This window comes from Lipotes vexillifer, unplaced genomic scaffold (genome assembly GCF_000442215.2).
Source record: "Lipotes vexillifer unplaced genomic scaffold, Lipotes_vexillifer_v1.1 scaffold21, whole genome shotgun sequence".
Classification (NCBI taxonomy): Eukaryota; Metazoa; Chordata; class Mammalia; order Artiodactyla; family Lipotidae; genus Lipotes; species Lipotes vexillifer.
In genome coordinates this window covers 1,576,420-1,589,656 of record NW_006774065.1, presented here as the reverse complement: position 1 = coordinate 1,589,656, position 13,237 = coordinate 1,576,420, and the positions used below count along the sequence as shown (strand labels likewise).

Here is a 13,237-nt window from a genome sequence, read left to right as displayed (position 1 = left end):
GAAAGAAACCAGACAAAATAAGGATACATACTGTATGATTTCATTTATATCATATTCATGAATATGCAAACTACTGTAAAAGAAAACAGATCTATGTTTCCTTGAGGGCCTGAGGATAGGAGGGATCTGGAGGAGGAAGGAGAAATAGGAGAGAGGAATTGCAAAGGAGCACAAGGAAACCTTGGGGGGAGGCGATGAATGTGTTATTTTGACTGTAATGATGATTTTAGAGGTGTATACATATGCCCAAACTTACCAAATTGTATACTTTAAATATGTGGGTTTACTGTATTTCAGTTATATCTCAATAAAGCTGTCAAAAAAAAAAAAAAACCACAAGCAGTGACTTAAAGTGGGCTTCCACTGTCCAAATTTAGGACAATCTGTGCAGGAAAAGAAATAATAATGGCATTGGATAGAATAAAAAAAAATTATCCATGAGTCCATAGTGACACCAAAAAAGAGAGAGAGAGAGAAAAAGAGAAGTAGATGTGATGGAGGCTCTTCTTTACAAAAGAATGTCAGCCAACAAACAGAAAGAATGATGAAATAAGAAAATCACTATTTATCAACTCCCAGTTTAATAATGGATTCAGGTAAGGAGGAACGATAGATGCCAAAACATGGGGTGAAGTCAGCTCTATAAATATTAGCCTACTCATCAAGATAAGACTAAGTTACACTCAACTATTCTGCTTTTAAAAGCAGAAAAGTATGTATTACTTCAGCTCTGCTTTAATTGCTCCTCAAACAATTTGTCTGTTTGTTATTATTGGTTCACTAATACAATTGCTTGATTCATGCCTGAATTCCCACTAGACTGTATGTATGGAGAAAGAGAGGATCTGGTCCTTATTTCCTCCTCAGTCTTTAACAGGGTACCTGGTAAGAGCTAGTTAACTACTTCTGAAATGAATGAGTGAGTGAATGAATGAAGACAACAGACTTATAGTCAACACCATTTTAACTGAACTGCTCTGTGTTACAGCTAGCTATTAGCTGCCCTTGTAAATGCCATGAGGGCAAAAACCTGGCCTATTCTTGTCATAGATTTAGCTACAAACCCTGGAACAGCACCTGGGACATAGAATGCCTTCAGTAAATATTTGCTGAACTAACAACTTAGAATGGGTATCTCCATCAGACTGTAAACTTTGTGAGGGCAAAGACAATCGTTGAAATCCTTCTTTGAAATCCTTTCACAACAAGCACAGAGCTCTGCACATAGTAGGGGCTCAGTAAATACGTGAGAAGGAGCAAATGAGTGAATGATGAAGAGTTGAATTCCATCCACACTTTCTTACTAAACTGAGTGAAGACCACAAACATTCAAAGGAGAAGCTGCTCAGGGAAGGTGGAAGTGGAAAGGGCTTTGGGAGACAGCACTGACAGCAGTGTGTATGGAAGGCCGGGCTGTTTGGGGTCCAGCCTGCTGGCAGAGGAGTGGACCCCTGAGAGCCCCACCTGCTGTGGTCCCTTCCTCTCTGCAGCCCCTAGAGCTGGACACATTCTGACTTTGCCAGGAAAGTGCCACCCACGAACTCCCACTTCCCCTCCAGAGAGTCCACGGTCAAGTGTTTCCTATTTGGCAGCCAGGCTGACTGAGCCAGCAAAGGCTCCAGGAGGAGGGCTCTGTGGAGTCCGGCAAGCAGGGGGTCACCTTTACTTAGTCTGTGAAAGGAAACAGTCCAGAAGAAGAAAGACCATCATCCAGAGAGTCATCAACACCCCAGGATTCTTTTTGGAGATTTGAGTCTGAAAGTGGAGGTTTCATTAAAGCACCAACCAAATTTAAAGAAAAAAATAAAACAAAATAAAGCAGAGAAATCCAAGCTAACCTTTCCGCTAATGATCTTATAATTTAAGGGAGTATTACGCTCTGAAATGGGGCCTTGTCTGAGAGAATCACAGAATTGTATCGTTCGTATGCGCTGTGATTTGTTTTGGACACAGCGCTGCCTGCCACTGCATCTCAAATCCCATTACAGCAAGTGCTGCTGGAACAAGAAACTTGTCTACAGTCAGAACTACTGACAAAGGTTCACTCATTTAAGTTACACTTTCAACAACTAAATTCCGGTATGGTGAAAGCATTCTTTACCCAGAGTTTATAGTACTGAGTTTGAACTCATCCAAGCTCTTAAGTTCAGAGCTTCCAACAAAAGGAAAAGGCAACCTACCACTATCCTTCATTCCCACCTGCAACCCTCTGGGAGAGCCCTGACAGACTAAGAAAAACTCCAGTTTGATTCAGGCTGGATCGGAGTCGATTACTAAGCCATCAAAAGAGAGCAGCAGTTCCTACTCCATTAGATCACTGAAGAGAAAACAAAAGCCTTATCCCCTTGCTACCTAAACTGTAGATCTTGAACCAGCAGCATCAGTATCAGCTGAGAATTTTTAGAAATGAAAATCTTTGTGACCTTAGATTAGGCAATTGTTGCTTAGATATAACACTAAGAACACAAGCTACAAAAGGAAAAGTGGATAAAGGAGATATCATCAAATTTATGCTTCAAAGGACACTATCAAGAAAATGAAAAGATAACCTCCAAAATGAGAGAAAATATTTGCAAATCATATATCTGATAAGGATCTAATATCCAGAATATACAAAGAACACTTACAACTCAACAATGAAAATACGGGGAAGTTCCCCGGTGGCCTAGTAGTTAGGATTCTGGGATCCTGCAAGCCACACAGTGCAATAAAAAAAAACCAAAAACTGTAAAAGGACAACGAATTTTTTAAATGTGCAAAGGATTTAAATAGACATTTCTCTAAAGAAGATATATAAATGGCCAAATAAGCACATGAAAAGATGTTCAACATCATTAGTCATTAGGGAAATGCAAGTCAAAACCACAGTGAAATGCCATTTCACACCCACTGGAATGGCTATCACACACATAAAAATAATCAGACAATAACGAGAGTTAACAAGGATGTGGAGAAAGTGGAACTCTCACACATTGCTGGTGGGGATGTAAAATGGTACGGCCACTTTATAAACTAGCTTGGGAGTTCCTCAGAAAGGTAAATAGAGTTACCATATAGCCCAGCAATTCCACTCCTAGGTATATAGCCACCAGAATTGAAAACATATGTACACACAACTTGTACACAGAGATTCATATTAGCATTATTTATAATAGCCAAAAAGTGGAAAGAATCCATTTGTTCATTAATTAATGGATAGAAAAACAAAATGTAGAATATCCATACAATGGAGTCAGCCATCAAAAGGAATGAAGTACTGATACATGATGCAATATTCATGAACCTTGAAAACATTATGCTTAGTGAAGGAAGCCTGACACAAAAGGCAGCGTGTTGGACCATTCAACTTATATGAAATGTCCAGAACAGGCAAAACTCCACAGAGACAGAAAGTAGTTTAGAGTTAGTCAGAGACTGGAGGGAGGGGAAGGAGGGAGGAACTACCAATGGGTACAAGGTTTCTCTTTGGTGTGAGGAAGATGTTCTGGAATTAGACGGTAGTGATGGTCACAAACTGTGTGAATATACTAAAAATCACTGAATGCTACACTTTAAGTGGTGAATTCTATGGTAGGTTAATTATATCAGAATAAAAATTAAATAAAAAGAAAGAAAACGTAGGCCCCAACTCAGACTCCCTGCATTACTATCTATATTTTAACAAGATCCTCATATAATATGAATGCACATTAATGTTTGAGAAGCACTCCTCGAGCACACTGGATCCCATGCATGGCTAAAATTTGGAATCACCCAGGGAGATTTCAAAACCGCTCCATGACCTGGTAAGTTGTCTTTCTGTGTCTTATAAGCCCAACTCACATACAAGCCCATGAGATGTGTGGGGTGGCCCTCATGGCCCTTGATGGTTAGCATTATTTACAAGACATCTCTCAGTTCTCAAGCACACTTATTGCTTCGTTTAGGAGCAAGGACTCTGGGCCAGGTTACCTCATTCAAATTGTAGCTGTGCCACTGACTAGCAGTGAAACCTTGAACAAATGACTTATCTTCTCATGCCTCAGTTTTCTCATTTGTAAAATGGGGATAATAATACAGCTACTTCATATATATAAAGCACTTAGAATAATACCTGGTATAGAGTAAGCATTATGTATATGTATTAGATATTATTATATAAGCAAATATCCTTTTATAAAATATTTATTGTATGGTATGTTTTTCTACATTGTATATTATTATTATATATATAATACTAGCAACTATGGAACCCTGACCATGTGTGCAGGCACCGAGCTTGTGTTTTACATTGTTTTATGTAATTATCCCAATTATTCTAAAAGATAGGAATTCATTCAGCAAATAGTTATTAAGCATCTGTCAACCATATACCTGACCCAGATGTGAAACTGAAGTCAGTTCAGGTTGCTATAACACAATACCACAGACCGGTGGTATTATAAATAGCAGAAATTTCTTTCTCACAGTTCTAGAGGCTGGGAATTCCAAGATCGAGGCGCTGGCATGTTTGGTGTCTAGTGAAGGCTCACTTCCTGCTCCATAGACATAGATGGCGGTCTTCTTGCTGTGTCTTGACATGATGGAAAGGGTGAGGGAGACTCTGTGGAGTCTCTGTTATAAGGGCACTAATCCCATCATGAGGGCTCCACCCTCATGATCTAATCCCCTCCCGAAGACCCCACCTCCTAATAGCATCAAGTTTGAGGTTAAGATTTCAACATAGGGATTCTGAGGGGACAGCAACATTCAGTCCATAGCACCAGGGAAGTTAAGAGACCCGCCCAGGGTCACAGAGCATATGAGCAGGGAAGCCCAGCCTGACTCCAGAATTTTGGTTCTTGCCTATCACCTTCTGTGGCCTCCCTTCAAAAGCATACAACCTGGTAGGAGAAATGCAAAGGCAAGTGGCCAACTGGGTACAGGCATATGCGGAAGGAGGCCTGGGGGTGCCCAGCAAGGACATTTGGGGTGGCCCTGTGTGTGGCACTAACAGAGATTGGTGCACTGTGTGGGTAGGAGGGGCAGGCAGAGGGTCTGCTGTGATCACACTCCTTCTTTCAGTGCACAAAACCCCTCCAGGAACACAAAGGCGAGTGTGCAGTCTTCTCTATGAGGCGGGCAGACGCCCGTGTTCCAGAAGGCCCCATGTCATGAACAGGACAGCAGCAGCTCCCACGGTCAGTGCCGGCCTCAGCTCACAGGACACACAGAGCTTGTCGCCCGGTCTGCCAACGCCTCAACCACCGAAGCAGAGGCACAAAGCTTCACCTAAGCTCGCACCTCCCCCAGACTGGTCTGCCTCTTTTCTTGGGGACTTTATGCTTTAATGCTGCTGAATGCAGAAGAAAAGAGAAACTTAAACACAACCCAAAATGACTGTGAACAAGTTGCCCAAATTCGCCATTGTCCCATGTCCTCACAGAACCCCCAACCTCAACTGCAGATCACCTCAAACTGCCGGAAGTTCTCTCTGCCCCTTTCCAAAAGCCTGAAAAACAAAGTCCCTCATGGACTCTACTCTTGCCATTATTCAAACACAAGCGATGTTTAAATAAGCACTGTTCATCTATATTCGGATTTCAAAGTGGCCTTCCCCCCCATCCAGATGTTACTGCTTATGTGACTGTCTTCGTTCAGAGAAACACTGCGGAGCACCCAGCCTCTGGGACACTTTTCCGTAACTCACCACTCGGCTGTTCTCTTTCCAAAAAAAAAAAAAAAAAAAAGACCTGTTTTGGTCACGACACCACAATAAGACGTGTAACTCACCCTGCCACCCAGTAATGTACATGCATACGTGTGTAGCTGAAGCAAGGATTTCATGACCCAGCATTTATCCTTACTACATGTGGCACATTCTATTTGCCTTTCTACATTAATACAAACAAAATTTAAAGATCTGATGTGATCTGAAGTTAGAAAAAATGTTATGTAATTCAAGAATCTTGCAGGTAGGGTGAAGGCCAATCTACCTTTTGAAATGAGCAATTAGGGACTTCCCTGGTGGTCCAGTGGTAAAGAATCCACCTTACAATGTGGGGGACGTGGGTTTGATCTCTGGTCGGGGAACTAGGATCCCACATGTCGCGGGGCAACTAAGCCCACGCACCACAACTACTGAGCTCGTGCGCCTCAACTAGAGAGAAGCCCGCGTGCCGCAACTGAGACCCGACGCAGCCAAAAATAAATAAATAATAAATAGATCTTAAAAGAAAAGAAAATGAGCAATTAGTAGAATTCTTTAAAATGTTTACTCTTTTTTTTTTTTTTTTTGCGGTACGCGGGCCTCTCACTGCTGTGGCCCCTCCCGCTGCGGAGCACAGGCTCCGGACGCTCAGGGCTCAGCGGCCATGGCTCACAGGCCCAGCCGCTCCGCGGCATGTTGGATCCTCCCGGACCGGGGCATGAACCCGTGTCCCCTGCATCGGCAGGCGGACTCTCAACCACTGCGCCACCAGGGAAGCCCCTAAAATGTTTATTCTTAAACACATTCCTAATTTCCTTAATCATCTCCTTATGTGTTTTCTTTCCAAGGGATTATTACTCCTGTTTTCTCTTGGGAGGCATGCTGCCAATCCATGGAGCATGTCACCTCGGCTTTAGGAGTGAAGCTGCACAGGTGAGACGAAGAATCCCAGAGTGCCACCGAGGGCAGCTCGTGTCCTCAGATGGAAGAGGGAGCACTCATCACATGTGCTGACCTGACCTCTGCACCCTGCTCTTAAAATGCACTGTGATACCACCACGTAAATGACTCCCCCATCCCTGACATCCTATAGCCCTGTCTGTACACTATCAAGGCCTTATAATGAGCTTGCTGGTTTAGCCCAGCTATCAGTTAAGAGGCGGGACGCTGCCCAGTCCAGTTTTATGAACGAGACTCAAACCTTCCAACTGGAAGTGCTGTTCCATGCCACCCCTGGGAGTGGGTGAGGAAGAGTAATTGTGGCGGGGGAAGCCAGGCACTTACCCAACAGCGGCATCCAGTACGACAGTGACGGGGACACTGAGGTGGCAGAGGGCTTTGGCCATTTTCTTACTGAAAGTGACAGTTTGAGAACATTAGAAAAAAGTCCAGGAAAGTCCCATAGTGGTGTATGGTGAGTCACTTAATTTGGACAATGATAAATCACTTTAGCTGGAAAATCAGTTCATATTAATGGATTAAGGGGCAGATCCTGAGACTTTGGACTAAGGAAACAAGAATTTGGGTCCTTTAGAAGGAGGTATGTGTTTTAGAACTACGCTCTTGGGGATACAAAAACATATGTAAACTCAGAAAAAAAGGGTTTTTCTTTTATTATGTTCTGGCTAGATATGAGGTGAATTATCTATTCCTTGATAAAAATCTTTCAATTGCTGTTCCTCTGACTTAAGTACTAACTAAAACCCCTAGATCCTGTACTGTGACCTACTTCAAATTCACGGTGATTTTTCTTCCAGGGGCAGGAATGGGCACTGTCAAAGGCAATGCTGACTGACTGGCAAATCAGGGGCCTGTTCTGGCTCCTCTTACAATGGATTCTAATCCTCAGTTTGCTCTTTAAAAGGACTGCTGGGCTCATAACCAAATGGAAAGATACTTGCCCTGATAAGTCAGGCTGTGACTCTGTAATGTACACACTGAAACGCTTCTTGGCCGCCACGGCTGCTTCCAAGACTCTCAGGACCACTCTGGAGTAGGCGTGAGTTAATATTCTCTGTGGGCACAGAAAGCTCTGTCAAAAGGGCAAGCTTCTGGCGATCACCCATACTCTATGACCCTCTGATGCATGTTCCTGGTACCCTAAAGCTTCTCCGTATGCTTTCTCACAAATCAGCTGTAATCAGAAAGAAGATCCTTGATAGTACACTGAGTTTAAGCCCATATACAAGCTGAAAAAGTTTTCTGCCAGAGGAATATATTATGGGTCTCCTCTTCCCGTAGCAAGCGCAGAAGTGACATCTCCATGTGGTGTTACTCAGATACAAAAGCCTTTATATCTGAAGGCTCTGTTAGGTTCCTTTGGGTTGGCTTCCCTAATTCTAAGACATAGTTTGCACGCTTGGGCATACAGGCACCAGGCAGGTAGCATAAAGGAATGAAGGGGGCTGGTTGGGGCCAGCAGCAGAGTGGAAAGGCTGAGCTCCAGCTGTTGTCATGTGGGCCCACTGTGGTCAGATCATCTGGTTTTTCTAGAGGTGCTGAAAATCCAATATTTCAATGTTGGCAAACTAATTTTTAAAAACTTATAAACACTGTTTGGGGTAAACACAACCCATCTGTGGACTGGATACAATTTGCAGATACTCAGATGTAATCTCTGCTCTGGGGAACAGAGTGCAGAGGACAGTGTAAGCAAGGAGGAGGGACGTAGCTCCCTAGCTCCTTTTTGGGCCTTGCCCAAGAGCTTGTTAGAAATGCAGGTTCTCAGGCCCCACCCTTGTCCGACTGAATCAGAATCTTCATTTAAAAGATCCCCAGGTGGTTCATCTGCATGTTCAAATTTGAGCAGCTGTGCTGGAAATTTAGCCAAAATAGCACTGATGCGGGTGGTTATTACGCATTCAACTCCACTAGAGCAAACGAATCCTGCAGCGAGTCTGCAGAAGGAGAAGGCCTCGGTGAGAGGCAGTCACAGGCTTGCCTCCACTTGGTCCCAAAATGGCTTTGTTTGCAGCTGGATTGTGTACAAGTTCCACTCGCATCTATTACGTCATTTATTTAATAACATACTCCAAAAAAAAAAAAGACTTCAAAAATTGCGAAAGGGATAATAAACAGTGGACAAGAGTCCAGATGCAAGCAAATACTTTTATGGTCGATGGAGGCTTAGATGGCAAAAGAAGGCGTGCTGCCGGGAGAAACGTCATAAAAGTTTTACGACCCCTTTGCTGGGAGACTGACTTGATGTGCAGCTCCCGTCTTTCCTCACTCAGCTTATCAGCACTTGGCGGTATCTCTGTAAGAGCGTTTGGAATGAAGACGAAAAATCTCAATCCAGGGCTTCCCTGGTGGCGCAGTGGTTGAGAGTCCGCCTGCCGATGCAGGGGACACGGGTTCGTGCCCAGGTCCGGGAAGATCCCACGTGCCGCGGAGCGGCTGGGCCCGTGAGCCGTGGCCGCTGAGCCTGCGCGTCCGGAGCCTGTGCTCCGCAACAGGAGAGGCCACAATAGTGAGAGGCCCGCGTACCGCAAAAAAAAAAAAAAAATCTCAATCCAGTGCTAACATTCAGCAAGAAGACAGTCAGTATGAACCAATGACAAGAGCTGTGTTAATTTAATTCAGATTAATTTAGTACATATCCAGTAATAAAAAATACTTTTTTTAGTAAGACACCTTATCAAATCAAGAATCATCCATACTGTCCCAGGGTTTTTCTCTGCCTGTTTAAAATGACAACCACCTATGATAATAATATCTACATTTAGACAGTGCTTACTATGTGCCGGGCATAGTGCAGAGTCCTTACACATACCATCTCATTAATCCTCACAACACCCCTATGAGGTAGGTGCTGTTATTACCCTTATTTAACAGATGAGAAAACTGCAGCACAGAGAGGTTAAGTAACTTGTCCGAGGTTACACAGCAAGTAAGTGGCAGAGGCAGGATTTTACCCCAGGAGTCTAACTCCAAAGTCCTTGCTCCCGATCACCACACGTGATCAAGATCTACTCACCGCCCCATCTTTGATGAAAGTATGGCACAGATCTGCAATTTTATTTCTCGACAGTGATGTTCTCCTGAGAAAAATCTCTCCCCGCTCAATCATGATCTTTTTACATTTGGAGTAATCCTAGGAAGAAAAGAGCAAAATGAGGTGAAGGGGAGGATCCAGATAAAGCTGAGAATATTTGTGGCCAAACAGAGAAATAGAGAGGTAACCGAGGGAGGGCAGGGGCTTACAGAGTATTCCAGGGAGGTAAGGCTGATGAAGCGCAGGAAGAGCTCCCCGCCCGAGGACACGGCCACAGAAGAGTCCACGCCACACAGGGTTTCTATGGCACTGGTGAGATTCGCTCTCAGGCCCTGGAGTGTCTCCCCTGGAATGATCACATGAGGAGTGTGACGTTCATTTTTGACCCTTGATGGGTCTGTGGTTCACTCACTCATTCACCCAGTGTTTACTGGGTGCAGGCTGTATGCCAGACACTATTCTAGATGCTAGAGGTACATCAGTGAACATGACAGACAGGGTCCCTGCTCTGACAGAATTCCCTTTCTAGTGGGAGAGGCAGACAGTAAACAAGCACCCAAAGAAATCAACAAGTTAATTACAGACTGAAATGAGGACAGAAAAAAGCAGAATGATGAGAAAGGTGTAGCTACTTTAGACAGTTAACAGGGGTGGTCTCTTGGAGTGCAGGCCTAAGCAGAGACCTGAGTAAGAAAGGATCCAGCCGAGTAAAGATCCAGTGGGAAAAGTCTCAGATGCAGACTATAAATGCAAAGGACCCAAGAAGGGAATAAACTTGGTATGAGAAACAAAGAGAGGCCAGAGTGAAGCACAGCTCAGTGAGGGACAGCATAGAAGGAAATTAAGTAGCAGTGACAGAAGAGGTCTGCGGGGTGGGGTAGGTAAGGCTTAGGTGTTTGGATTTTTTTTTTTTTAATACTTATTTATTTGGCTTCCCCGGGTCTTTAGTTGCGGCATATGAACTCTTAGTTGCAGCTGGTGGGATCTAGTTCTCTGACCAGGGATCCAACCCGTGCCCCCTGCATTGGGAGTGCAGAGTCTTAGCCACTGGACCACCAGGGAAGTCCCAGGTGTTTGGATGCTATTGTAAGTGCAATGGGAAGATGCTGGAGGTTGTCTCAGAGACATGCATGTCTAGGTCAGCCCTTTAGATTAAAGAATGCTTTATTATTTTTATTGTTATTATTATTATTTTGTTTATACCCAGGTGCTTACATTTAGGATGTCTGAATTAGTAGTAATCACAATGATGACATTAAAACCAGAATTTATACTGGAACATTCTCTAAAGCAACTGCAAAGAAACTGTCACAAGACAGAAGCTCAATAAATCCTGTAAAGCTCAGTTATTGCTATAATTTAAGCTTCAAAGTTAACCTGGTATAATACGGTCATTTTCTTAATGCTTTTTTTCTTTTATTTCTAATTCTTTCTTGAATTCTATCACTACATTTCTGTTTTTCTAAATCTGATTTATATTATGTCTCATGTCTTGTACCATTTAAAAGAATTTTAGCTCATTGTGAAATAGCGTGTTATGATTTTTTTTTTTCTGGTTGTCGCTGTTTTTTTTGGGTTTTCTTTCTTTCTTTCTTTACGTTTTGGTGTGATTTCATTGTCTGCGGGGATGTTATTCTCATTCTGTCTTCCTTACAGTAACTTTTATGGGGTTTGGACGCAATCATTTCATTTTGAAGTGAAATGAGTTTTCCTGAACTTTTAGAAAAAGACTTCGTTCAGTTGTCTTTCCTAACCCCACAGAGCTCCCTCTTCCACTGTTTTATGTGGTGTTAAAAATACAGTAACTCCTGCTTTCTGAGACTTCTTGGTTCTGTTCTCCTCCCCGAATCTTTTCTGGACTTTCTCTTTCTTTCTTTTCCTTTTCTTTTCATTACCCTAACCTTCTGCAATGTTGACTCCACTCCCCACTGTTCAGTGGGGACCCTGGCAGGAAGAAGCCCTGGCAGGTCAGTTTTGAGAAAATGCAGGATCTATGCTGGTCTAGCCCCTTCAGTCCATCTGGTTGGCTCCCTGCCATAACCTGCTGTTGTAGTGAGAAGAACCACAGCATCCTCCCGATTTCAGCTGCTACTCTCAAAGTGAAACCGCGCACCTCAGACTGGGGCTTGAACCCACATGCCGGGACTCGAACCCGGCCAAAACGCACCGTCTTCCAACTGAGATCACACACCTGGCTTCAGGACTTAATGAAGCTCAGGTTCTTGATGTCTCGTCACAGAAAGAATTCAGTGAGAGACAAAGTGATAGACAAGAAATGGATTTATTTAGAGAGAAACACACTCCACAGACAGAGCGTGGGCCATCTCAGAAGGTGAGAAAGGCCAATATGGTCATTCTTGATTCAAAGTGTATTTCATTGAAAGGAGACCCATTCAATGATAACTTGAGGGCTCTCTTCACATTAAAAGGACAGAAAAAGAGGGAGGAGCTGAGCTTGGGGCTGCATTACCTTATGTAGTCACACATCCGTCTCTCCCTTGCTACACTTCTAACAGTTACGAGCAGACTTTCCTAACACCTGGAGTGATGGAGGATGACCGTCTCTACCTTTATCTCTCCTCAAGTACTCCAGCAAAGTCCGGATGGCAGCTACTGCTGAGGCCATGTCAGGATCTTCTTTCATCTGAGACTTAAAGTATTCAATTAACTCTGGGAAGGGAGAAAAAAGTGATTCATCAAATTCATTTAGCAGGATAGACGACCAGAGAGCTTATCAATGACTGTTGACTTTAAAAAGCAAACTAATTTAAAAAATATTTTCTTTGCAGGGTGTTTGGCTTCAGGGGCACCATAAATGTTGATGGAAATAGATATGGCATCACTCTACTATTTGCAAACTCTTTCTCATCTTGCAAAAGCTAGCCATGTACAATGGCATAAAATTTAAGCCCCATCAAAAGGTACTGAAAGGTCATTCTCCCCCTTACCCTAGACCCCAGTCCGGAAAGAATCCCAGAGCCAACCTCCTTACCGATTTCTCCTGCACCCTCCAGTCTATGCCAAGTCAAGCGTATTCACCTACATACATATGTACGTGTATGTGATGCAGAGGTCCACCCTGCTCTTACTTGTTTTTTACATGAAAGGTACTGTATACACATTAGTTTGCCCTTGTTCTTCACTTAATAAAACACCTTGATAACCACACTAGACAGGCAAATCAAATACGCCTTTCTTTTAATTCTAGTACCAGATCCAACAGGGCAGGGAGTCTTACTCATACTTCACACATGAGGAAATCAAGACTGCGAAGACCTGTACATGCGTCCGAAGTCTCACTTTTTTGGATGGCACTGGAAAGCGTGGGGAGAGGGGGTGTCCGGGGATACCCCCAGGACCCATTCCCTGGATACAGGAGCAGCGAGTGGTTTTAGCTGTGACTAGAGGAACCACATCCAGCCAAACAGTCTGAGCTTGGAAAGTGACCTCTCCCGGAGCCCAGTCTGGGCGTGCGAGGTGGAGGGATCCCTGCGCGGCTCCGCTTTAGGCCCAGCAGGCTCGTCGCGTCCCAATTTACCCTTGTCGTCCATGGTGCCCTCTGAAACGCGGAGCAG

At 43.8% G+C, this 13,237-nt stretch overlaps 1 protein-coding gene across 2 annotated transcripts in view; it reads right to left on the bottom strand.

The window, feature by feature from the left end:
• Positions 1-13,213, bottom strand: part of EIF2B1 (eukaryotic translation initiation factor 2B subunit alpha) — an 18,079-nt gene extending 4,866 nt beyond the window's left edge. The window contains exons 1-6 of one of the 2 annotated variants that reach the window (XM_007448661.1): positions 13,201-13,213; positions 12,231-12,332; positions 9,872-10,008; positions 9,645-9,761; positions 7,570-7,682; positions 6,953-7,021 (exon numbers count right to left, since the gene is read on the bottom strand). In XM_007448661.1, coding sequence (XP_007448723.1) covers positions 6,953-7,021; positions 7,570-7,682; positions 9,645-9,761; positions 9,872-10,008; positions 12,231-12,332; positions 13,201-13,213 — 551 coding nt within the window. Of the gene's footprint in view, positions 1-6,952; positions 7,022-7,565; positions 7,683-9,644; positions 9,762-9,871; positions 10,009-12,230; positions 12,333-13,200 lie in introns of both variants that reach the window. The other variant, XM_007448662.1, reaches the window with a different exon arrangement.
• Positions 13,214-13,237: the final 24 nt, after the last annotated feature.